We start from the raw sequence: 25,386 nt of genomic DNA on the forward strand, positions 1-25,386 counted from the left end.
GTAAAATCTTTAAAAAAATTAAGTGGGTGGCAGCAGAGTGACCAGCATAAGAACAGGCATGAAGGGAAGAACAGCACAATGGGAGTCTTCAGTTACTAAAAGGAGCTCAGTGTTGCTGGAGCATGAATTTCAGTGCAGTCTATGCCCCAAGAAGAGGTTCACCAGAACATGGCCTTTTATGTTAAAAGACTTAGACTTTGTCCTGTAGACTTATAGAGGATGCTGAACCATTAAAGAATTTAAGTAGAAGAGTACAGGGTCTAATTTTTGTTTTAGAGCAATGGGGCAGCTACAGAAGTTGTTTTTCAGGGGACATAGTCCAAGTGAAAGGTAACAAAACTTTGATGCAGGAAAGTTAGGGTGCAGTATTAAGGGTAGAGGACAGGGTCATGGAATACTTAGAGACAGACTTTTAAAATCTCAGTGGTTAGGAATGAATATGAAAGATAGTTGGGTGTGTGGGTGGGTGGTAGTACCAACTGTTGAGTTTGAGAAGAAAAGAAGAAAAGATTTGGAGAGGAATATGCTGAGTTTGGCTTTGGAAATACTGAAATTGCAGTGTGTACTCAACACCCCAGTGGGCCACACCCAGCACAGAGGTCAGCATGGGTCTGAGCCTCAGAGAATGAGTCTGCACTAGAGACAGTTATTGGGGAATCCTCCGTCTGTGTGTGGTAGCCAAAGCCAGAGCATGGGAAAGACTTCAGAGGGGGAAGAGAAGAAAATGGGGTTTAAAGTGGGAAATATCAGCACTGAAGAGTTGAGAGAAACAGGGTCAATGCACGCACACACACATAGATCTTTCCAGTCAGAATGGTGTGAGGAGAACCAAGAATTTGTGTCATATGGATATGAGGGGAGGACACAGCCTTGGAAAGAAAGTGATTGATTATCAACTATTTCAAAGCAGAGAAGGCCAGTAACATATTATGCCAAATAGAGCCTTTGGATTTCTCATTCAGGTGATTCAGAATAAAGATGGAGTACTTTCCATGAGGATAAGTTACACAATGCTGGGGGAGATTTACCAGAAGGAAATGAGGCAGAAAGAAGAGTCTTTCTTTATATATCTAGACTAGATGGAGGGAAGCAAGATTGGGATGGGGCCAAGGAAGGTATCGTACAATCATTCAGCGGTTTGGGGAAGAGAGGCATTGTATGGAAGAGTGAGTTCTGTGGAGGAAAAGACATGCTGCCCTTGAAAATCTTTGTGTGTGTCTCATGGTCTTGTTTTATAGTGCTTCCTCTAAGTCCTTCCCTTCACAATCATAGTAACTATTATGTCAGCGTGCAACCTTGGAAGAAAGGGTTCTTTGGAAGAATGTATCAGTTAGATGTGAGCCTCATTTGAGGCCGTGATCCTTCCCCCGACATTCTAACAAGAAAGATGAACAGCAAAGCAAGCCCATCGCTTAAGTACCATTCCTGCTCCTCTAGGCTTTCCCTTTGCTGTCAAAATTCTCTTTGGCTTTCACAGTTACTTAAAAAAACCTGTAACTTATAAATTCCTTAAAACATCACAATAACCCTCATCACCAGATTGAATGTTTTTCTTAACTCTCCCCATTAGGTTCCTGCTGACCTTTTCTTCTGCCTTGGATTGCTCATTTTCTCGTTCTATCACAAGTCTTCTCCCAACCACTGGATAAGCGGTTCGGATTTTATTATTGCCAAATGTGCAACCACAGCTCCAACCTCTTTCCAGGCTTTTGTCCTTTGTTTTCAGTTGTTGACGGACACCTATGCAGGCATGACTTTTGGCAGCCACATCTACCATGTCTGAAAACCAGTGCCGCTTGCCTTTCCATCTTCTTCTTCTGACCTAGCAGTTTATCCTGATCTCTGTATTGCCATTGACGACATCCCACTGGGCCTTCAGTTTTCTAGGCTGGGAGCTTCTCCATCATTTTTAGCATCTCCTTTTTCCTGTTTGAGGTGCACTAGTTACCATGTGCTAATGAATCTGTGTTCCCCATCTCACTCACTTCCTTCCACACATCCCACAAGCCACACCTTGGGTTTTCAGGCTCACCTTGGCTCACACCCCAAAATGTTCTGCTCAATGCTGCCAGACTAATTTTTCCAGTTTGATTTCATCATTTCCTTACTCAAAAGTCTATCGATAGCATTGCATAGTCTGTAACTCTAAAATTCCAAATTTCCTGGCGCATAATGTGCTCCATAATCAAGCTCCCCTTTTTGCCCACCTTTTCACCCAATGTTCCCCTCTTTATAGATCAACTTCCAGCCCAACTACATTACTCATCTTCAACTTAGAGACTCTCCACGTGTTCTCAGTTACGGTGTTTCCATTTGGAATGCCCAAACGCCTAAGCTGTTCAACTCCAACCCTCTCTCTAAGGCCAGCTCTAATGCCATTATTCCATGAAGACTTATCAGATTTCACTAACCAGCAGCAAACATGTCTGCTTCTAAATTGCTCACATCACACTTAGCAGTATGGTACCGTACTTATTTTTTGTTGTCTTATTTCTGTCAGATGCTATACACTGTCACATCGTAGAAAGGGCATGGACTTTATGGTTAAGTAAACACACTGGTTTCATATCCTGGATATGTGATCTTGGCCAAGTTTCCTTTTCACCTTGAACTATTATTCCCTCATCTGGAAAATGGGGAATATAATGCCATCTTTTGCGGTTTTAGTGAGTATAATTGAGATCATGTGTATCAAAATTCCTAGCTCAATGCTTAGCTGGGTAAGCCCTTAATGCACATTAATTTCCCTTCTTTAAGATACTTATTTTTTTTATGACTCCTTAGTATGTATTGAGGACCATTCATAAATATTTGCTTAATGAATGACTATTTAATAAATCAGCTTGAATTAATATTATCTCTATGTTTATGTGGCTGATAACCTACAAAAGGAAGATAAATTGGGTAAGTACTAGACTGATATATACAGCAGACAAAAAACCTGGGTGTACCAATTCCAAGTTATTTTAAATTTTGTCACATTCAGGGTATTGTTTCGGTAGCATACACATTACCACAGAGCTATAGGGTGATAAATCAGGAGGCATAGGAGGAGATATTAGATCAACATGGTCTATTGTACAGAAGCTTCACATTTATTCAAAAATCTGAGAGACCATTTAGGTAATTTAACCTAAGAGTAAGTTTTAATAGTATTTTTTACATTAGAACAAATAGTATGCTATAAAGTAAAATAAATTTTTAAAGTAAAACAAATTTAATGTGAACATTTAAAATAAAACAGAATTTTTTTTTAAATTGAAAAGTAATCCCAGGCGCTTGTAGCTGCTCACCCCTGTGACCTCAGCAGCATAAAGTTTCTCTACTCCCTGCCCTCAAAAGACCTTTAGCAGAAATATGTGAGAAGCATTATCATAATGTATATCTAGATATGCGTGCGTTCCTGGAATTGCTTACCACATATAAGATCTAGTACATCCCATATATGTTAAAAGAACTTAATTACAAGAATGATCTAGACAGTTGGGACACTTGGGGGTTGTACTAGTAGCTATAAAATAGTGGTGATCAATTGATAAACGGTTCCTGTAAGATTTGGGTGTTAAGTTGTGATCCAAAGAGGGATATCGTATCAAACAACAGAGGAGAGACTCTCCACAGTAGGAGAGAATTGGCTCCAGTACCACACGTACCACGTGACACCCATAGTAACAACAGAGGGGGAGGTAGATTCTGTGACAGGCAATGAGAGCAGATGGGATGTTCCTTGCCTTGAAGGCAATGACCAGATGTTTGAGAATTATGACTCAGAGAACAATTGCTAATGATCCAGAAGGTGGTCACGATGGGGTGATGATTAGCAGATGACAGAGCTGAAGCAGTAAGCATAGGAACAAATTGGCGCTGGTATCCATATTAATTATTAATTTTGAGTTACCAGAGGCTGAAAATCCAGCCAGAAGGAGATGTTGACAGATCAGTGTGACAAAAATACCAAAATGGAGAAAGGATTGATGGTAGTCAGGTGCCTAGAATGGAAGATCTTTCTAGGTGATTTAATAGGAGATAAAGGCTATCCTGACAGAGAGGGGCAGTGTGTTCTTCTCTTAGTATATTAGTTCTTTATCTGTACTTGTGCATCAAGGTCATTTATACTTTATTTGTTCAACAGTTACTTACTGAGTATCTACTATATACCAGGGTACTGCAGTAAACAAAATAGACAAAATTTACTGCCATCATGGAGCTCATTTCCCAGCACACATAGAAGGTATGATGCTAAGGGCTATGCAGAAAAATACAGCTGAGAAGAGGTATAGTGATGGGTGAGTGAGTGTCCTCACCTTAGTCATACTTTGTGGGAAACACAACATAGGTACCGTCTTATTTTTTCTGAAACCTTTGTGTTGAGTGCACAGAGTTCCTCTTATCCTTCCTTTCTTTCCGCCTTGGTCATCTCCTCCAATACCCTGGCTTTCGTTGTTTATTTTATGTCACTTATCCTTGAATTAGTATATTTACACCTTGACGTCTCTGTTTAAAATTTCTAGCTTTGGACCTAACAGCCCAACACTGGTTGTTCTATAGGCATCACAAATTCAGCACATCCCCAGTCAAATGTATCTTCCCTCTAAAGTCTCTTCCTTCTTTTGTTTTTCCTTGCTGTACTGATATTACCATAAATTCAGTCATTCAGGTCAGGAATTGTAGGGTCATTCTTGATTCCTCCTAAATCTGTCCCTCTAATTGGACATCAAGCCCTCTTAAATTTTCATCCAAAAACTTCTCTTCAATCTCTCCCTCTTCTTCTTTTTTTTTCAATTATTCTGTCAATGTTAGTTGAATGCCTACTGTTTTCCAGATACTATGCCAGGTGCTGCTAATACAAAAATAAACCAGACAATAAAGTGGTAGAGGCTAAGATAGAAATAGATAAATTTTCATAGCAAAGTGTTATGGGCACAGGGAGGATCCACTAACTGTGTCTGTGCAAGTCAGTGGTAGTTGAGCTAGGTCTTGAAGAAGGAATACCTATAAGGCAGGAAAGAGAGGAGGTGGAGGCATAGAATTTTCCAAGGACACGGTTTGTTTGGAGAATGGCGAGAAAGTCAGAGTCGCTCTAAGAAATGTGCACAGAGTACATTGTCAGAGTATGAGTCCAAGGATGACTTCAAGTTCCCTGGTTGACAAGGACTTCATTAAGAGAGGTAAAGAAGAGCTAAAGAAACAAATTTTTGATGACATGCCCATAAGCGAGCCAAGGGGATTTACCCAGTAGACAGCTGGAAATAGAAACTGAAGTCGAGAAGAAAGGTCAGTGCTGGGGCCACATCACCAGCACAGTCATGGCTGAAACCGTGGGAATGGCTGACAAAGCTTAGAGAGCAAGAACCAATGAAGATGAAAGACAACCAGTTCCCTGCCTTTACATCCCCCACCACCCTAGTCCCCCAGTCTCCCCACTCTTAGCCTCTATTCCCAGTCTTCCTCTAAATCCCACCACAGGAAGTTACCTGAAGCACAACTCTAAACAGGCTAGTCTCCACTCAAAGGCCTTCTGGATAAAGTGCAGTTTCCATAGCTTTTCATTTAAAGCTCTTCACAGTTTAAAAAAAAATAAAACTCTTCATGGTTTGTGCCAAATGTACCATTACATCTTCATTTCCAAATGTTCCCTTCGGAGGAATTGATGCTCCCCCAAACAGGTGATCTACTTTCATCTGTAGCTTTGCCCTGCCACTTCCTTTGCCTAGAAGGCCAAAGAACATGGCTTTTGAGCTAGAAATTTTTTTGTTTATATACCGACCGACTTCTCCACTAACGAGAGGTGTTAACTTGAGCAATTTATTGAATTCTTCTGAATCTCTTTCCTCACATGCTGAAAGGTCAGGTTGGATTATTGTAATTATAAGAGCATAATTAAACATCTTTCTGTTGTTGTCAGCACAAATAGGTGCTCAATAAAAATTAGCTAGCTTTTATTACCATTTATCTCTTTTCCACTTGCCATAATCCTGTTTCAAGGCTAGACACTTAAAGCTTTACACCTCTTTTAAACCTTTTAAAATGTACCTTGTCACAATTCATTTTGTCCTCCTCTGTGCTTCCTTGGCAGTTTATACCACTTCAGGATATAGTGCAAGCTATCTGTTTTCTCTACCATATTACAGATTAATTGATAGTAGACACATTATTTTTATAGCCCTATGTACCTTGCAACAGAAAGGTAATTGTTTGAACTGAACTCTGGGAAAATCTACTTTAACATTCTCTCTCTCTCTCTTTTTAAGTGTTCTATTGAGATATAATTTATATACCCTACAACTCACCCATTTAAAGTCTACAATTCAGTGGTTCTTAGTATATATTCAGAGTTGTGCATCCATCATCACAATCAATTTTAGAACATTTTCATTGCCCCCAAAAGAAACCTCATACCTGTTAACCATCACCCACCAACCCTCCACCCCCAACCTTTCCTCCTCCTCAGCCCTAGGCAACTGTTGATCTACTTTCTGTCTCTACAGGTTTGCCTCCCCTGGACATCTTACATAAATGGGACCGTATAATATGTGGCCTTCTGGGGCCTGCTTCTTTTACTTAGTATGATGTTTTCAAGATTCATGGTGTAGCACACATCAGTGCTTCATCCTTTGTATGGCTGAAAATTCCATTGTATGATATGATATATTTTGTTTATCTTTTCATTCATTGATGAACATTTGGATTGTTTCTACTTTTTGGCTCTTAGGAATAATGCTATTGTGCACATTCATGCCCTAGCTTTTGTGTGGACATGTGTTTTCTGTTCTTTGGGTTAGGTACCTACAAGTGGACTTGCTGGGTCATATGGTCACTCTATGTTTAACCTTTTGAGGAGCTGCCAAACTGTTTTCTAAAGTAGCTGTACTCTTTCACATTCCCACCAGCAGAGTATGAGGGCTCCAGGCCATCCACATCACCAACAAGATTTGTTATTAATCTGTTTTTGATTATAGTCACCCATGTGGAATAACATTTTATTAGTGAAATATTCTTAATTCATTCCATAAATACTGTATTCAGGGCTGACTATAAACCGGACACCCAGGTTAGCTATAGTACTGTTGGTGAAGAAAAGAGACGAATATATCTGCTCCTGGACACACAATAAATAATAAACATAATAAGTTCTTATCTAAGTTCCTAGATAAAATGGCATTCCTTTCTTCTGTACTAATAAGCAGGCAAGCTTTTTCTCACACAATCATTTTTACCTCTTTATCTTAGACTTGTGGTCCAGTTTAATTTAACACCTTTGTTGTGGCTATGTTCATTTTGTTAGGAGGTGATAAGCACTCTAGGAAAAAGAGGATAAAAGAGAAAGAGTGATTGAGGCTGTTGGCAAAAGTGAAGGGGCAGGTTGTAGGACTAAATAGGGTGATCAAGTTAAGCCACATGGAGAAGGTGAGATTTGAGCAAAAGCTTAAAGGTGAGCAAGTTAGAGAGACACCAGAGAGAAGAGCGCTGTGGACAGAAGAAGCAACCAGTCCAAAGGCCCTGAAGTAGGAGTCTGCATGCGAGCAACAAGGAGGCCAGTATGGCTGGATGGAGCTCGCAAGGAGGAGGAGAGTAAGAGACAAGGTCAGCGAGGCTATAGGGCTAAATCACTTACACTTTAGCAAATAGATACCACATGGGACCTACTTATACTCAACAACTGGTCATTATTTATCTGAACCTCAAACTTAACTTCGTCTCACCTGAGCATCCTATATTTTATCTGGCAACCCTACTCATAAGCCATTGTAAGGCCTTTGATCTTTATGTTGAGTTGGTGGAGAACCACCACAGGGTTTGGAACAGAGGAGAGACACCATCCTACCTTGGGTTTTGAAGTATCTCAGTGGCTGCTCTGTCGAGTATAGGCCACAGAGAGTTGAAGTGGAAACAGGGGGGCCTGGGAGGCAATTGCAGTAGTCCAGGTGAGAGATGATGAAGGCTCAGATAAGCGCGGCAGCTGTGGAGGCCGTGAGAAGGGACCAGATTCCACGTATATGTTGAAGGTAGAGCCAAGAGAATTTCAACATGAATTGGATATGGGTGAGAGAAAGGATTTGAGGATGACTCCTTGGTTTTTGGCTTGAACAACTGGAAGACTAGAGTTGCCATGGAATGAAGAGGAGGACTGTGGGTGGAGCAGTTTTGGGGAAGAGTATGGATTTTATTTGGGCCATGCCGAGCTGATGATGGGTCAAATAAGATGAGGCATCACCATCAGCCAGCTAATTTTATGGTATTTTCCATTAAAATATCCAATAATATAATTTAAAAGGTCACCCTTCCACTAGGGACAGATTTTTTTCTTTTTACTTATTGTACTTCATATCTTATTATTTAAAGAGTCTTCTTCAAGCCTGAATGGCTTTTTTAAATTATGCTTAGAAAAGAATAGCCAGGATTGGAATTCAATTTCCTAGTTTCTTCTCCAGTATCTGCACTGCAAAACCAGACTGAATCCCAACATCCCATTTTACTTGGCAATTGAATTCATTTTTCCATAGATGTTTTTCTTCATCTCCATTCATTTTCTTTCATCCACCCTTCAACCCTTGAGAGAAAAGAATCTTACTATGCAGAACCTCTCCTCAGTGTCCTTCCAGCAGCTGAAAATCTGCTCTGGATATTGAAAAGACCATCTCCTCCTTAAAATGCCAGGCACAGTAGTCTAAAGGGCTGGAGCCCTACTGCACTCGGAGCAAAGATCACTATGGACGCTGGCTTGCCCTGTGCTGATTACAAATGGTTTTCAAGATGACTCTCTCAGCTGCCTCTCCTCTTTTTACCCAAGTTCCTGGATAAAATAACTTTTATTTTTTATGTCCTGATTAACAAGCGTGCCTTTTATTGCACAATCATTTTTACTTTTTCTTAGATTTGTGGCCAGTTTAATTGGACAGTTTTGACATGGCTATATTTAAAATTATCTGCAAATTTTACAATGATAACAGGACCACACATCTCCAAGGATCCATTGGATAGGGGATGGAGGGGGGAGAATGTTAGTTTGGAAGAAATCTACAAGCTATGGCCTTTTTTCTGGAGGTCTTGTGTACTGTGCTGTTTTTAATCATAACATTCTAAATTAGCACACTCGCAGAAAGCCTTTATTCACGTAATTGTGATGTTTTGTTTTTATGCTAAGTAAGTGCTGATTAAATGACAAATTACATACATTGTGTCTTCTGTGTTTTGCAGGACTTGAGAGGGACAAGTTTGATAATAAAACGGTTTCATTTGAGGAGCACATCAAGTCAGAACACAATATGTGGCATTATCTGTACTTCCTAGTCCTGGTGAAGGTTAAAGACCCAACTGAATACACTGGACCTGAAAGTTATGTGGCTCAAATGATTGTGGTGAGTGATGAGAGCATTTGAACCTTTGACGAGGTTGCAGTTGTATGCTTTCCCCTTCTCTACCCTACCTTCTCCCAGTCATTGTGTTAACTTATAAATAGGACTGTCAATCAATGAACAATCCTCATACTGGCTAAATCGTTGGACTTCTTGGTTATAGAAACCAAATCTAAGTCTCAAGTGCACAGATGATATTTACTGAAGAATTCTCTGTGCAGTGAATAGCACCATCTCAGCCACGTCTGTCATCTTCTGCCCTCGTGTCATTGCTGATATCTCAGTTCCCCATATCTGGAACTTTCCCATTGGCAAATATGAACAGAAGAGTCATACTTTAAGAAATTCTTGGATTTCAGAAATCAGGAGTTTAAGAAATTGAACCGTGTTTGGGAAGAGTATAATGTTTGATCTCAATGAGAGAACACTGGTTTCCAAGCTATATACAGTTTGGGGTGTTGGTAATGATTGGCACTGATTCTGCCATACCTACTTGCTTATAACTAACTCCTCATTAAGATCAGTAGCAAAGGCTGTGGTTGTTCATGACTTGGACTTTCTTCTGTTTTACAGAAGATTAAAACTAAGTGGCTTAAAGAGAAGTCAAAGTTACAGCGTTAGTGTATCATGATACACATTTAGTGAGTATTACTGCATCCGATATAAATTCTTGTATTCTTATAATAAACACAGCTGTATGTTGGAATTTTTTTCTCAAAAATCTTATAAAACTATTTGAGAGTGAGGCTTTAGAAGAGTCATGATCCTCCTTGCTGCCTGGTCCCAAGAGTAACATTTAGTAAACACCAATGCTGAAGCTTCAGGAGAGCCAGGTGACAGTGGCTGTGTGTCCCTCTTTCTGGAAGCTGGTCATGCACGTGGGAAGACATAAACTACAGTAGATGGAGCAACCAAAGAATATGTTTGGCGGGTAACATATTAATAAGTGCAAGTTAACATTGCAGTAATTTATCTTACCTGACAATATTTATATGTCACAGGAGGGCTACATGTAAACTGAATTTTTATTGCTGAGCATTTTTCATGTTTTTTTCTTTTTGACTTGCATCCTACTATAAGTTGTTCTATGTGATTAGAGGTTTGCATCTTACTATGAAGTTGTCATTCCTTATGTGACAGTGGGCACAACCTAACATTGTTTCTTTTTTCTCCATGTTTCCTTTTCTGCCCTCTCTCCCTTCTGCATTAGGAAAAAAGGTAATTGGTTTGAATATAGGCACTCATAGTCGTTATTTATACATTCTTGATCTCAAGATGTTCGGGGACCATCTATGTGAAATATTTTGCATCTGCTTGCTGGGGAAGAAACATGTAGAGCATTATGTTTAAAATGCAACTTCACATTGCTATATTTTATCAAAGTTTGAGTCAATTTAATGAATATATATTTACTGGGCATCTATTGCATCCCTTGGACTAAAAGATTTGGGGGAATACACTGAAGAGTCTGACACATTCCTTCTCTGCCAAGGAATTTAGAGCTTAATAAAAGGGAGAGGAGCATAACAAGCCAAAAGTAAAATAGGCTAAGTTCCCCAAGAGTGGAACAAATGAAAATCTGCGAAGGCTTAAACATGTAGAGTGACACCCAACAGAGAGGTGGTGGAAGGGAATTGTTTGTTTGTTTGTGTGTGTGTGTGTGTGTTGGGGGGCAGTATATCAGACAGGGTGGGATTTGTGTAGATTGGGGGTGTCTGTTGGATTAAGAGTGAGTTCCTGTAAGAGGGAGAAGCCTGAACAAAGGCATAGAGATGGAACACTCAGACATTCGGGTGGACATTGGCCCAGTTTCACTGGCACATAGTCCACTTGTAAAGGAACTCTGAGAGAGAGGATAGAGAAAATAGTTTGGACTTTTGAGTGGTAAGTGTCAGTTTGGGATAGCATTTCATCAGGAATTGGGAGCCACTGAAGGATTTCACTACGGGAATGATGTGGCCTAGAACAGTAGTCAGGCCATGGTGCATAGGCTGGTTGGGAGAGGGGAAAGATGAAATCAGAGGTGGTATTTGGCAGTTGATGAGATTCGGGGTAGGGAGGATCAGGAGAGGCGGTAGACTACAAGATGAGCCCAAGACACCTGACGTTGTGAGCCTGGTCATTGGGAGAAAGGTGGTGCATCGGTTTCAGAAGGACTTCTGCAAGAGGAGAGGCTGCTCATAGAAGAACACTTGTTGATTTCAAAATGAGACTAGAAGCTGAGTCATAAATTAGGAGGGACAGGGTAGTGACAACAGCATGAACCTTCGAGCCAGAAAGATCTGGCCTCAGACCTTAGCTCTGTCACTTACTTGCTGTGTGGTCTAGGATATCTTGGGCAATCTTTGAACCTATCAGGGCCTCTGTCTCCTCATCCAAAAGGAAGAAAATTGGTGTGAGATCAGTGAGATAATACGTTAAACGTGGCTAGCAGTGAAGGTACTCGGTAGCTGACAGTTTTTACTGTGACTGTCCACATGAAGTGACAGTTGAAGTCATCATATTATGGAGAGATGGGAGAAGGGAGAATGTGTAAAGAGAGAAAGGAAGAGAAAGCCCAAGACAGAACCTGGGGGATCCCCCATTCAGGAAAAAGAACAAAGACAAGTAAAATAAGTAGAAAGGAAGACAATAAAAGGGGCAGAAAGAGAACTAGGATGTGGAGTGTGTCAAAAGCCAAGAGATGAGCCTCACAATGCCAAGAGTTTCAACAGCATTAATTGCTGCAGAGAGACCATGAAGAAGAGACTGGCCAAACAGAGCCTTTGGGTTTTGTAATAAGGAAATCACCAGGTGGCCTTTACCATAAGACCCATCTTTCACCTTAACATGAAAACCAGCATTTTGCCAAGCCCTTGTACTTGAATTTTTAAGGATCCCTGTACTTATCCATGTTTCTGCCGATCCTATTCCATCACCTCTCTCCAGAACCGTGACAGGAGGGAGGAGCACTCACCAGCTTATTCCAATATGAACTATCTCATTCTCATCCAAGCAGGGCATGGCCAAGAAAACAAGCACTGTTTCTGAATTTCAATGGCCAGGAGAAGGAAGAGGGAAATTATTAAGCTCAGGACATGGAAACAAAAAGTCATTTACACAGAAGAGTGCTCACTTACTGGAATAGCCTTTTTGGAACATTTCAAAAAATCTGTAGCTAATGAACCCAATTTAGAAAATCTGTTACTCCAAGCTCTGTGGAGATTATGGCTTTGTAATCCTGATCCTCAGAGAGAAGGAGAGAGAGAGATTGAGATTTTAGAGCACACAGCAAGTTGAAGCAAGTCTACGACTCAATTCAAAGACTATATATTTCCTCTCTCCAACCCAGAGGCAACTACTCATAACAGTTTGGAAGGAAACCTTACAGACATTTTCCTACCACTTTTATTTTTGCTCCTTAAAAATAGTTCATTTACCAGGTTGATTTAAGTGCTTGTTTATCAGTAGAACTTCTACTACACTGTTTAAGTATATCTGATTTGTACTTTGAGACCCTTAGGAAGTGCCTCCTTCCTTTTTTTTCTTTTAAAGATTATTTATTTATTTATTTATTTATTTATTTGACAGAGAGATAGAAAGCACAAGTAGGCAGAGAGGCAGGCAGAGGGAGAGGAAGAAGCAGGCTCCCTGATGAGCAGGGAGCCCGATGCGGGGCTTGATCCCAGAACCCTGGGATCATGACCTGAGCCGAAGGCAGCTGCTTAACCAACTGAGCCACTCAGGTGCCCCGGAAGTGCCTCCTTCTTTATGGTGACATGAGGAAAATGAGAATATAACAAGTTTGGGGGATGTTTCTCTCCTCAGTATATATTTTTTTCACCTCCAATGCTTCAACTTTATTACTAGGTCAATACGGAGTATTTATATCAATATGCATTAAATCATACATTGTAAATAAGTTGATTTCTAGAGGTTAGAATCTAAGGAAATATACTTGTGCCTCTACATCCATCCAGTAATAGGATCAAGACTCCGAAATATGAAGAGAAATTGAAATCTTCCTTCCTTTGCCTTCAGACGCCAAACTAAGCTGTTTGATTATCAGCCACTGTCTGAGTATCTGAACGAACACAGAGTTTCTCCTGGGATATTGTTAGGGGAGATGTGAGTTGATCAAGGTATTTGGGGAATATATTTTCCCCTGGCAAGCAAATCCTCATTTTTGGTAAGGGAATTGATATTTTGAGCTTGTATTTATTGGGAACAGAAAGTGAGAAGGAAAAAGGAAGGCCCATGCTTTGGCAAGTAAAAATCATGAAAGGGAATCCAATAAACTGGAGGAAAGGGTATAAGAGGATAAATCCTCCAGCCTGTACTAGTAATGGCCTTTGAGCATCACTAAGCCCTTTTGCTTCTCCCATTACCCAAAGGATGATGACTGAGAAGGAACAAACAAAATTGAGATCATTAGAAAAAATGCCCAAGGCTTTTAGACGTTTCTCTAACATTTTGAGGACATTTTCAGATTTTCAGTGTTCGTTTGCTGAGATAGGGTTGGGGCCTTTGGGGATATTTATAACTTAATTTGGCAAACAGCAGGATCAAAACCAGAGGTGCCTGTAAGAGAGCTATTGTGCCCATTCAGAGACCTGCCACCTTCCCCGTGGGCTCCGCCATCCTGGGCTGCCACTGAGACCCTGGCAGGCCACCCCCCCCCCCAGCACCATAGGTTTTCGGGGGTCATTTGCTCATTTTTAGTACAGGGTACTTTTAAGCTCTTCTATTTACTTGACTCCTGTCTAGTGTCCCAGTATTATGGCGATGTCCGCTAGGACAATTTAACTCAGGCTGTGGTTAACATAATAATTGTCTTGACACAGAAAAAGAGTTGTGAGTTTCTTGAAGGCCACAACCAGGAACAGCGAAGCCCTTTGTTCTTTGTAATAGCAGGGCAGGTAATATCTGTAATAAGCCTTAAAAGCAATTTGATAAACAGTGAGTGTTCCCTGTCTCCTAGCAGCTCTTTATGGGTTTGATACAGAAGGAGAAGTAAGAAAGAGCCTCTTTCCCCCAGGAAGCTCAACACATTTATTGAATGAATAATAAAATAACGAGTAAATTAACAAATGAATGGTTTTTTTCTTAGCCCTCTGGTCTTTGGACATAACTTACAGAAAGATACACCAAAATAGCTGCAGGAGTTCAGAACATGAATTTCTCATTAGTCAAATGTCATCTTTTCCCCTCTTTTAAAATTGGAAGATAAAGATGCAGCAGGAAGGGTTAGGCCACCTGAACCAAGTATAATGAATGCAGTATTAGAAATCGTGTGGCTGATTGGAGAGCCAAGGCAATTTAATCCCCTCTTGCCGTGTTTCTCAAACCCAGTCCCCCTACATTCCTGCCCACATCTCAGGAGAGGGCCTGAGGCTGCTGTCCTGGCAGAGGGGTGCGCATGTGCAGTGGAGGCTTGCACAGCGGAACTCACCCTAAAGAATAAATTCTTCCTTGCAATAATCTATTGAGACTTCAGAAAGAGAGGGGTGGTCCTTTCAATGAGATAGAAATCTAGTCACCCATTACTCTAGCTCCAGAACAGAGGAAAAGAACTAACAATTTTCCAGATGTTTTCCATGTCTAGAACTCAGAATCAATCTTATTTATAGTTAACCCAGGTTTTGAGCAGTAACTGTTGGAGGGGGAGATGTTTGGGCTCACGAAAGACATCAAGTCTTCCAGGATTTGTATGCGCCCCTCCTCCGTTAGCACCATTTGCCGACTTAATTTCTGCATTATTGTTATGTGTCATAACTATGAAATTATATGTTCTGATTCTATTGTTTCTAATTTATGCCAATTATGTAATTGGATCTAATTAAGCCAATTATGTAACTGCTCAATCTTTAAAACCTACGACTTTAGAACTTCATAAGACACTGTTAAAAATGTTTACATTTTGAGACAAACCATGGGGGTCTTTGCAGCTCAGGATGCACAATTAAGAAGTAAACATATACGTTGAAGGAGACACCACCTTTGCTTTCCATATTTTAAGTCCAGACAGGTGTCTTCAATTTAAGAGGGATCCTTTTCACTTCTCAACTCTGGATTTCATTGTCATTGTGGGGTCTATCCTCTACATTATTCTAATTCCTTATTTCGTATTCATATATAATATCTATGAGTTACCACATTTAACCTCGTTCTCATCTTCTTTTTAGTTTGTAAAAATAGAGATAAAAATGGTAAGTACTTCTTACTTAAGGGTGGCTGTACACAGGGTCTTCATCTCAGACTCTGTCCTCAGTGCTGGAAGTGAGGATAAAGGACTGGGGCCAAATCGTGTTTAAATGAGCTTCGTGGAGGGGAATGCAATGGGGAATAGAGTCGAGAGCAGGCAGGTCTCATTGACTACTTCCTGAACTCTTCAACACTGAATCTGCTGGCAGCCAGGGGATAGTTCTCCGAGTTCAAAAAGCCAAAAACTGGCTTTTGTTTAGTGTTTCTAATCAGCGCTGAGGAGAAGCTCAGTGTAAAGGAGTAAGCCTAGGTAATAGATTCTGAAGTTTGACTTCTTAGGATTTCCATTTACACGATGGGTGACTTTCCCCTCTTCACTTCGCCTTACCCATCAATGAAGCAAGTACAACCAGCCAGTCAGCACTCAGAATAGAACTGGCTGAGTGTGGCTGGATCCGGGAGGCCTCCTGCTGTCCGGGGCCCTGTCCCTGTCCCTGTGGTTGCTGGATTGGGGGCGGGAAGCAAGGATTCCAGGGTCCCAGGGAAAACACCTGGGCAGAGAAGGCTGCAGGGTCCTAGGGGGAGAGGGAGTCTTTGGAGGGCTGGGACAGTGGCTAATTTGGCAACTAAGAAATATTGCCATGGTCTTAGCAACCAGCACAGTCGTATCTCCATGTACCAGCTAAATGTTGGCCCTGGATAGAAGGCTTCCCTTGCAGAGTTGCTATGAGGACGAGATAAACTCATGTGCGCTAACAGCACCACTGCGAATGTAACTGACATTTGATGAGTGCTGACTCTGTGCCAGGTGCTGTGCTAAGTGTCTGTCATGTGTGATCTCTTTTACGGCCCTGGGACAACCCTGGGAGGCACTCTGCTAGAACTGTCGCCATTCTGCCCATGAGGAAGCAGGCTTAGAGAACACTGATGATTCGCCCAAAGTTGCACAGCCAGCGGAAAGGTACGCTGTGTCTGTAATGTGCCCGGCACATGCAAATGGCCACTGAATGCTCTGTTATTATCAGATGCCGTGGGGTGTCCAAAGCTAGAAGCCGTGCTTCCTTTGAGAGCAGGCCAGGCCGGCTACACCCAGCACCCCCAGCAGCAGGCCTCGTGCTCTGCAGACCGGGGGAGGGGAACTATACACATTCAGTCCAGGGCAGAGAGTGGACCTGGCCGGGAGACAGGAAGTCAGCTGACAGCCCTACAGTTGCAGGAAGGCCTGAGAGGAATTCAAATAGGAAAAATAGACTCGTTCAGAGCTGGTTGGCAACTGCAAGCTTCCTACGGTGATTCGAAGTATTGCAATTACAATTATTACAACTGCAGGCCAGAAAGACAGAGGCTGCAGGATATTTCAATTTCATTTGGCAAGAATTTGCCAGGGAGCACTGCGCACAAGGCACCAATCAAAACAAGAGTAAAACCTGGTCACTGGCCTCACAGAACCACAATTTGACAGAAAAGACACCTACCGTCACTGGAAACTATAGCACAAATACCTCTGGTGAGAGGTAAAGTAGACATACCAACACACAGCATCTGGAGAAATCTCAAATGACAGTTATGCCCCTGCCTGAAACCTTTCAGTGGTGCTTGGAATAAGATCCAGACTCTTTCCCGTGGCCCCTCAGACCACCTGGGCCCAGCCTACTTCACCAGTCTCACCTCATTCCACCTTCCTTAGCCAACTACAGTTCAACCATGTTGGCCCTTTTCTGGGAAATTCACATGTCTTCCCTGGCCAGGGCCTTGGCATGGAGGTGCCCGCTCTTTGCAGTTGCTGTTCCTAACTCTTTCCATGCCGGCACCTTCCTGGACACCCCCATTCCAGTTACTTCTCTCCTGTCACCCTTTCGAGCACCTATATTAATCTGAACCTAGTATTGTTTTTATACTTACTGATGTGTTAATTCCTCTCCACTATGACTTCAGCATTTACACACCTGGTTTGATCACTGCTGTATTCCCAACACCTAAATTCACACCCAGCACACAGTAGGTACTCAGCATAGATTTGTTGGGCAGAATGAATAAGACATGGAACCACTGGAGCTCAGATGGCAGGACAGGTCTTTGTGGCTGAAGGGACTGGGGACAGTAGCACAGAGAAGATTATGAGGAGAATTGGACCTTGAAAAGGATTTCGACAGAAGAAATGGAGGGGAATATATTCCAGACAAGGTGTGTATCTTAAAGGGAAAGTGTGCATAGCCAAGAAGAAAGGAAACCAAATTTATGATGTGTGCCAGCAGCTTTGCATGTTATTTAATTGTACCCACTTTATGGCAACTGAGGCTTAGAGAAGTTCATTACTTATCCAAAGGTGCTTGGCAAATAAGGGCTTGAACCAGGACCCAGCTACAAATTTTTCTGGGGCCAATGGCTATGATTTTTACTTTTAGCTGTGCTTCATCTACTGAAGAATCAGGCAAAACTTGACTAAGATCAATTATTATGTAAGTCAAGTGTTGGAGAAAAGGTAGGGAAAAAACCCAAAACCAAAAGACATCTTTGGAAGGATGAAAGGATGTCTCTGATATTTTAAGGAATTAGAATTCTTAGTCTTTCAGCTGCAGTAGTTGAGGTATGATGTAAAATGCCTTAAAAATTCAGGCCAATAAATTATTTCCCATTGGTGAAAGGTTTCTCATCAAACAAACACTGGCTGAGTGCTTACTATGCTCCAATCGCTGGGATGCCTAGGGTTCAAGGTTGAGCTTCCTTCAGGAAGCTTTGGTGAAATCCAGAAGACAGAACTTCAACAAAGGAGAGGTGATGGCTCAGTGCAGTGGTGGAGCCTGCCATGGAATGGGCAGCCTGGAAAGGGAGGCTTCCTAAGGTCATACCAGATGCTTGAGTAAGTCAGGGAAATGAGGACGGAGCAGGTGGAGGGAGCTGTTGGGCCTGTCCAGAGAAAAAGTGGGGCTAAGCAGGGAAACAGGAGGTAAAGCAGCCACCAGGAGCCAGATCACAAGGACCTCTTGCTTGGGAGTCTTTACTTTATTCTGAAAGCAAAAGGAAGCCCTTCAGAGCTCTTAAACCAAAAAGAGATATGGTGAGATGTGTATTTTAGAAAGCATGTTCCGTGGCAGAGTAAGAAATGGATACAACGGGACCATCCGGGAGCAAGAAAAAGAACGGGTAGAATGAGTTCATTACCCAGTAATCGTGATGACAGCTGATATGAAATGCCACTGGGGATTGAGAGGAAATGGTGGATGTGAAAAGATATAGGTAGAGGATTTACTGAAGGCGAGGGGAAGGTGGTGGCTCAACCTAAATCATTGGGGTTCCACAGGAGTAAGTTGAAGAAATGTGATAATCTCAGTGTGCCTCATAGTATCCAGGTGCCTAGGTCCAGCTTGGGTTTCCAAGTGCATATGACCAATAAGAAACTGAATACATGGGAATTCTGGTGAGAAGTCTAAAGTGGACAGTCCACTAGAAAAGATACACTATCGCAAAGATAAGATTTCAGTCTTTTTTTGTTCACTAGGATGCCCCGGGAGCATAGAACAGTGCCTGGTATATAGTAGATACTCAATAAAGATTTATTAAATGAGTATACATATTTATTAATTCACTAGAGAACACATGATACATGACGTTACAGATTAGGACAAGGCTAATCAAGGGATGCTACATATAGTGAGTAAATCAGAAAAAGCATGCCCTTAGGCTAAAAGATAAAGAGGTATAACCATTAATTAACACTAATAATAACCAATGATGATGATGATATTAATATCAATAGTCTTCCACACAGATTTTACTTAACAAAAAATAGAACCAGAAAGGAGAAAACAATTTTCATAGGACTCTAAAAGAGGATTTTAACTTCTCATCAGCAGGTGAACATAGAAATGCTTTGGTCAGTTTTGGGATATCTTGTGACCCAACATTGATTAATAAGTTTTAGTATGGAATTATGTTGCAAACCCAAATGTTGACAGCAAAATGATTTGGATTTCGTTCAACATCTAGAAGCCTCTTTGAAATGGTGACCCATCCTAAGTCATTTATTTTGAGCTTATAAAGGGATGTTCATGTCTCCAATTCTCATAACCTTAATAAAAGCATTTCTTCCCACTGTCTGAAGAAAATTCTTGTTTCCCAGTCCTACTCATTACTGTAAGTCTTGTTCAATTCTCAGTTGGCTTTCTGGAATAATCATGTCCACATTGTTAGGACTGATACATTTTATTCAGAAATACTGGCTTTCTTCCAGAGAGTAACAGATACCATCAAAATGTAAGTTGTGGGAATGAGAACTATATACTGTAAAGCCACACGACTTCTGTCTAGTGGATTTTAATAGACTACATCACCCATGCCATATCATGAGTCATTAGCGGAGATGGTAATTAAGCTGCTCTTATGTTAGGTAAGGTTATCAGGCAAGCTAATTGCCACTGGATTTTGGACTAGTTTTAGCTAAGGGAATTCCTGAAAAATAAGTGCTGAACTTTACAAAAGTGATTCAGCACTTGTATGTCAAAGATTAGTCATTTAATGTCATGTTAGTGGAGTCCATTGCCTTTGGGGGGATTTAGAGATCAAGGGGTTTTGATGAAAGAATGGCAGCTGAGGTAGGTTACCCCAGCTCTCTGAGTCTGTTTCCTCATCTGTAAGTGGAGGTAATACTCTTTGGTAAGATTCTTCTATGGTTTAAACAAAATTCCATTTATCATAGTGCCTAACATGGTGTCTGGTTCAGGGTTATTGCTCAATAAGTGTTTGGTCCTTCCACTTCTACCTAAAATATTTAGCTACTTAATATGGCTAAATTTAAATACTACTTTGCAGATTCAGAGCATTCTTTTTTTTTTAAGATTTTATTTATTTGACACAGAGAGACAGTGAGAGAGGGAACACAAGCAGGGGGAGTGGGAGAGGGAGAAGCAGGCTTCCCGCGGAGCAGGGAGTCCAATGCGGGGCTCGATCCCAGGACCCTGGGATCATGACCTGAGCTGAAAGCAGACGCTTAATGACTGAGCCACCCAGGTGCCCTGATTCAGAGCATTCTTAAGCCTTTTAATGATCAAACACATTACTGATTCTGCATAGTGGTCGTCTTAGAGTTTAGGCCATGGCCAACTTGCATTCGTTCGGTGAACACTTACTACCTACCAGGTCCCAGGCTCTGTGCTAGCCCCTGGAAAGGGGGACAGAGGACATCAGGATAGGCATGGCCTGTCACAGAGCTTCCTGTTCAGAGCAGAAATCAGGTCCTAAAAAGTCACCACCATTTTTACATGGTCAAGTGAGTGTCACCACTGGGACAGACTGGGCAGAGGAACCGTGCTCTCTCGTGGCCAGACTCAACCTCAAGCCCATTAGCCACCTGTTTCTTTGTTAACCCGAAAGTCAAGAGCTCACTTACCTATTTCAGTTGCTTGAACCACTAATGAATCCATTTGAGTTTTACAAGTGACATTAGGAGAGATCTGCCCACAGAGAGTATGGTGAGATAATACCAGGAGTGTCCCCAAGAGCACATGGGGACATTGTGAAGGGGACTATTAGGAGCTGCCGTTGAGTCAGAACAAAGATTGTATAAGAACAGGTTTTACCTTGCTTACTTACATGCTCAGCCCCGGGAGGGGGCGGGGGGGCGGAATGGGAAGGGCACACTTGGCCTTTTTCTTGGCTCTGTGATGGAAACAACAAAGGAAGTCACTTTCATTTTCCAAAGAGTGCCTCCTAAGCTCCTTCAGGTGAAGAATTTGCTGCACATTTCAGTCATGCAATCACCTTTTCCGTCTCTTTCAGCATTTGAAAAAGTCCCAGTGAAAAGCACACACGTTTTGCTTTAGAAGAAATCTTCCAGCTCTCTAAATTTCCTTCTGCATTGGTGTACCGCTGTCATGATGAACTCTTAAGAAAGATTTCAAGGTGTTTATGTTACTCTGAGCTTATGGATTAGCATTTCAAATGCAGCCGACATAAAAACACCAGTTCACCAGAATCTGAAGTTCAAAAATAGCCGAACTCGAGGGTGGTTTATTACAAAGAGATAATTGCCCAGGGTTTTCTTCCAGCTCTCCGGGCGCCAGGTTGTGCTGTCAAGGACCTTGGCCCTGGTTCTGTCTGAGGTTTGACTTCCATGCACATCAAGTCCTCCTCATTCATGTGAGAATCGGAGGGGTTTCCGAAGTCTGTTCTGGCCCAGTTCTAAAAGTCTGACAACTTTAATATCTACAATATTTTTATATCAAGTTTTGAGTATGTTACTCTTTGTTTTATGTTACAAATGGGAAGCAGTTGTGGCAGGAGTTTTGGCATGGTCAGAATTTAACTATTTCCATTATCTTCACTGGGAGGACATATATGGATTGACCCCTCCCCCGACCCTGGCTGGAGTCTGGCTGTTAAATGCCCATGATCTCCTGTTCACATGATTACACCTCTGTGCTGCCGGCCATCTCTGTAGGACAACACTGATTAGGGACCAGATCGTGAACGTTCCTTTACGACCTGAAGCCTAACGTCCTGAGAAAAAATTCAACTGTGCTTCTGACAGGGGTCAGGAAATTTCCGCTGTCTCAGGCTGCAACAGAGAATTTCTGTTTCCTGAGCTGAGGGCCTAGTACTATTCGGGAGCCCTAAACCCAGTTTGAAAATATCATTAGAAGACAAAGACTTGGTGCTGACAGATAAATAATAAGATAACTAATTTTACTGGAGATTATAAAATTGATTCTTACTTGAGAGCAACATGTTTTCCTTACTTTGTTTTCTAGAGTATAACTCACTTGTGCCCAAGTAACCAAGAGTAATGTAAGAGTCTGGGGTGTTGAAAGGGAGTTGGAGGAGGGGTGTTGTGTGTGTAAGGGAGACACAGAGTGGCCTAGTGCTTTAGACATGGACTGGGGACTCCCAGAGCCTTGGGCAGGTAACTTAACCTTCCTATGTCTCAGTGTCTTCATCTGTAAAATGAGTAAACATCTCTACCTGTAGGGTTTTTATGAAGATTAAACAAGTTAATATTTATACAGTATCTGATACATGGTAAATGTTACATTCAATTTTAAAATCTATATGTTAGGATCAGAATAGCATTTCAGAGCTCAAAAAATTATTATTTATTCAACAACTTTAATTTAGTGCCTACCATGTCTGTAGCAATGGGTTAGATATGGCAGGGGGGACAAATGAGAGACAAATAAATTCCCTGCTTCAAGCATCTAGGGCCTAATTGGAAGAGCATGATATGTTGTCCTGAAGGTTGGATGATAATACCAGGCAGCGACATTTGATGAGCTACAGATGAGGAGCTATCATGCAGGTTGAGGAGAAGAAGCTGTGCATGAAAAAAAGGAGCAGATTTGAGTAATTGATATCAAAGCACAGATGGACCCATCCACCTGGATTAGGTTGGGGCTAACTGGTAGCAGTAATTACTTGCTCAAGGTAAGAAGTTTCTGCTTGATCCCACAAACAAAGGAGAGACATTGATGACTTTTAAGTAGAGGAATTATATGATTTTTTTTTTTAAATAAAGCATCAAAGAGTTCATAGTAGGATGTAGTAAATGGACAAGAGGTTGGAGGAAAGAATGATCAACACGCTAATGGAAAATGTGATGGGAGGAACCTATAATAGAAAGCAAGGGATGGGTGTGGTGGAAAGACTTGACCCAGAACAAGGATGGGCTGTTGTCTTCATTCCACCACCCATGAACCAGGTGGGACCACCCCCCTCCCAGGGCCCAGCCTTCCTGGCTTTCTTTCTAAGGTTTCCAGTTCTGCCAACCTTGTCTTCTGCTCTTCCCTTCAGCTGGAATGCTTATCTCCAGAAATTAAAATCTTCCTTTCCTGGCCAACCCAACTAAAGAAGACCCAAGACCCCTCTAAGAGTACCTTGTCATATCTTACCCAAGGCCTGCACCCCTATCTGAAATGATTTCCCTGTCAATTCACTCAACTACTTTTAAAAATGGTCTTTATTTCCCTGGACACTGGACCCTTGATGGTCCTTGTCACTGTTTCCTCAGTACCTAGAACAGCTTCTGGATTAAAAGGCTCTCAACAAACATTTGTTGAATAGAGTCATGAAATAACTGATCTCTGAGGTCCATCCACACTAATTTTTAACTCCCTGATTCCAGGTGCAAGATAAAGTAAGAAAAATGTTTGCTGATGGTGCATTTAGGAGAAGGGAAAAGAAGACTAAGGCTTTGAGCTTGGGTGACTGGGGGATCAATAGTTACTCCCTCCCCCAAAACATTCGGGGAAACAATGATTTTGGTTGCCAGTCCATTCCGTGGATTGGGAGCCTTGGTAATGATTCCGTTGGTTCTTAGAAATAACAAAACTGGATTTAGGAGGGGAGACTAGCCAAAACTGAAGATGGAGTTTTGAAATCTTACATAAGAGGCATGTTCGCTGACTGATAATAACAAATGTATTTGAAAGTATCAACAGAGCTATTGATATTTGAATGAAAATTCCACATGTGGGAAAACACACTAAAGGAAAATGTCAAGAAACTTTAGCATGGTAAATCAGTGTTCACATGTAATATTTACTTGGATTTGCTCATTGTTTAGGACAGCGGGATGGTGGGACCACCCCTTCCCATTACAGCTTGGCTATGGATAAATCACTCTCCCCAGGTCCATTCTGTCTTGTACAGTGACAGTGACCCAGGACATTCTTCTGACCCCCACTGGTGTAGTGTATGTAATACCATTCTGGCGTGAGCAGGACTGCCCTCACTACGCGCTCATTGGGCAGTTGTGTAACCCCATGAAAAGGATGGTTTACAGTACCACTCTGATGCTAACTACCCAAAGTTAGCTCAGACCCCACAAGTTAGAGGGTGTGGTCCCCAACAAGACTGCCCTGACTTCAGATGCCAATTGCACTTTGAGTGTCCCCAGGCCCCCCCTGCTTCCGAAAAACAGGCTTCACATTCAGGGTTTTCCATGGCTCCCTTCAGGTTGGATAATTCACTAGAATGACATACAAAACTCAGAGAAGCACTCTACTTCCAAATTTTATTATAAAGGGTACGGATCAGGAATAGCCAAATGAAGAGACCTATGGGGTGAGATGTGGGTGGGTTTCAAACAGTGCTTCTTGCCCTTTTTCTGGAACAGGGCACATCACCATCCCAATGTGTTCACCAACCAGGAAGCTCCATTGAGTTTTGATGCCCAGAGTCTTCATTGGGGTTTCATTACATAGGCATGACTGACTTAATCATTTACCATAATACTGAACTCAGACTCCTGCCCCCTTCCTCTCCCAGGAGGCTGGGCTAACTCAAAGCCCCAACCCTCTAATTCCACAGGTGCTCTTACCAGTGACCAGCCCCCACCCAGAGTGGTCTCATCTCCTAACATAAACTCAGGTGTGATGGGGGGGGGGTCATGAATAATGGAGATGCTGCTATCATTAGGGAAATTCCAAGGGTTTTAGAACCTCCCTCTCTAGAATCAGGGACAAATACCAGTCACATGCTTTATTAGATAGCGGTTGTGTTCCCCGTTTTCTGCACATGCATTGGTTGCTTTTCTTTCTTTTTTTTTTTTTTTAAGCACTTAATTGGAAAGGAGTTTTAAACCTTCGCTGGAAGTTAGGACTCCTCATTCTTCTCTCTCTTATATGCAACATACACTTCAGCAAAATATCTCATCTACCTCCACTATCCAATCAAATAGATGTAAATCTACTGCTTTCTGAGACTTCTAGCACTCTAGTCCAAATAACCTTCAACTCTCACCTAAACTGTTACAGATGCCCTTCAACTGGTCTTTCTGCCTCTATACTTGCCCCTCTACTGATTATTCCTCAGAGAACAAAGTGATCATTTTAAAAATGTAAATCAGAATATGTTA

At 41.7% G+C, this 25,386-nt stretch overlaps 1 protein-coding gene across 9 annotated transcripts in view; it reads left to right on the forward strand.

Moving 5' to 3' along the window:
* ITPR2 (inositol 1,4,5-trisphosphate receptor type 2) overlaps window positions 1–25,386 on the forward strand; it is a 497,457-nt gene that overhangs the window by 438,969 nt on the left and 33,102 nt on the right. For 5 of the 9 annotated variants that reach the window (XM_035028030.1, XM_035028033.1, XM_035028036.1 and 2 more), the window contains 2 exons: window positions 9,199–9,359; window positions 10,567–10,574. In XM_035028030.1, coding sequence (XP_034883921.1) covers window positions 9,199–9,359; window positions 10,567–10,574 — 169 coding nt within the window. Of the gene's footprint in view, window positions 1–9,198; window positions 9,360–10,566; window positions 10,955–16,388; window positions 16,497–25,386 lie in introns of those variants that run through there. The other 4 variants (XM_035028031.1, XM_035028032.1, XM_035028034.1 and 1 more) reach the window with 3 other exon arrangements.

This window comes from Mirounga leonina, unplaced genomic scaffold (genome assembly GCF_011800145.1).
Source record: "Mirounga leonina isolate KUSES-001 unplaced genomic scaffold, KU_Mleo_1.0 Mir_201, whole genome shotgun sequence".
NCBI lineage: Eukaryota > Metazoa > Chordata > Mammalia > Carnivora > Phocidae > Mirounga > Mirounga leonina.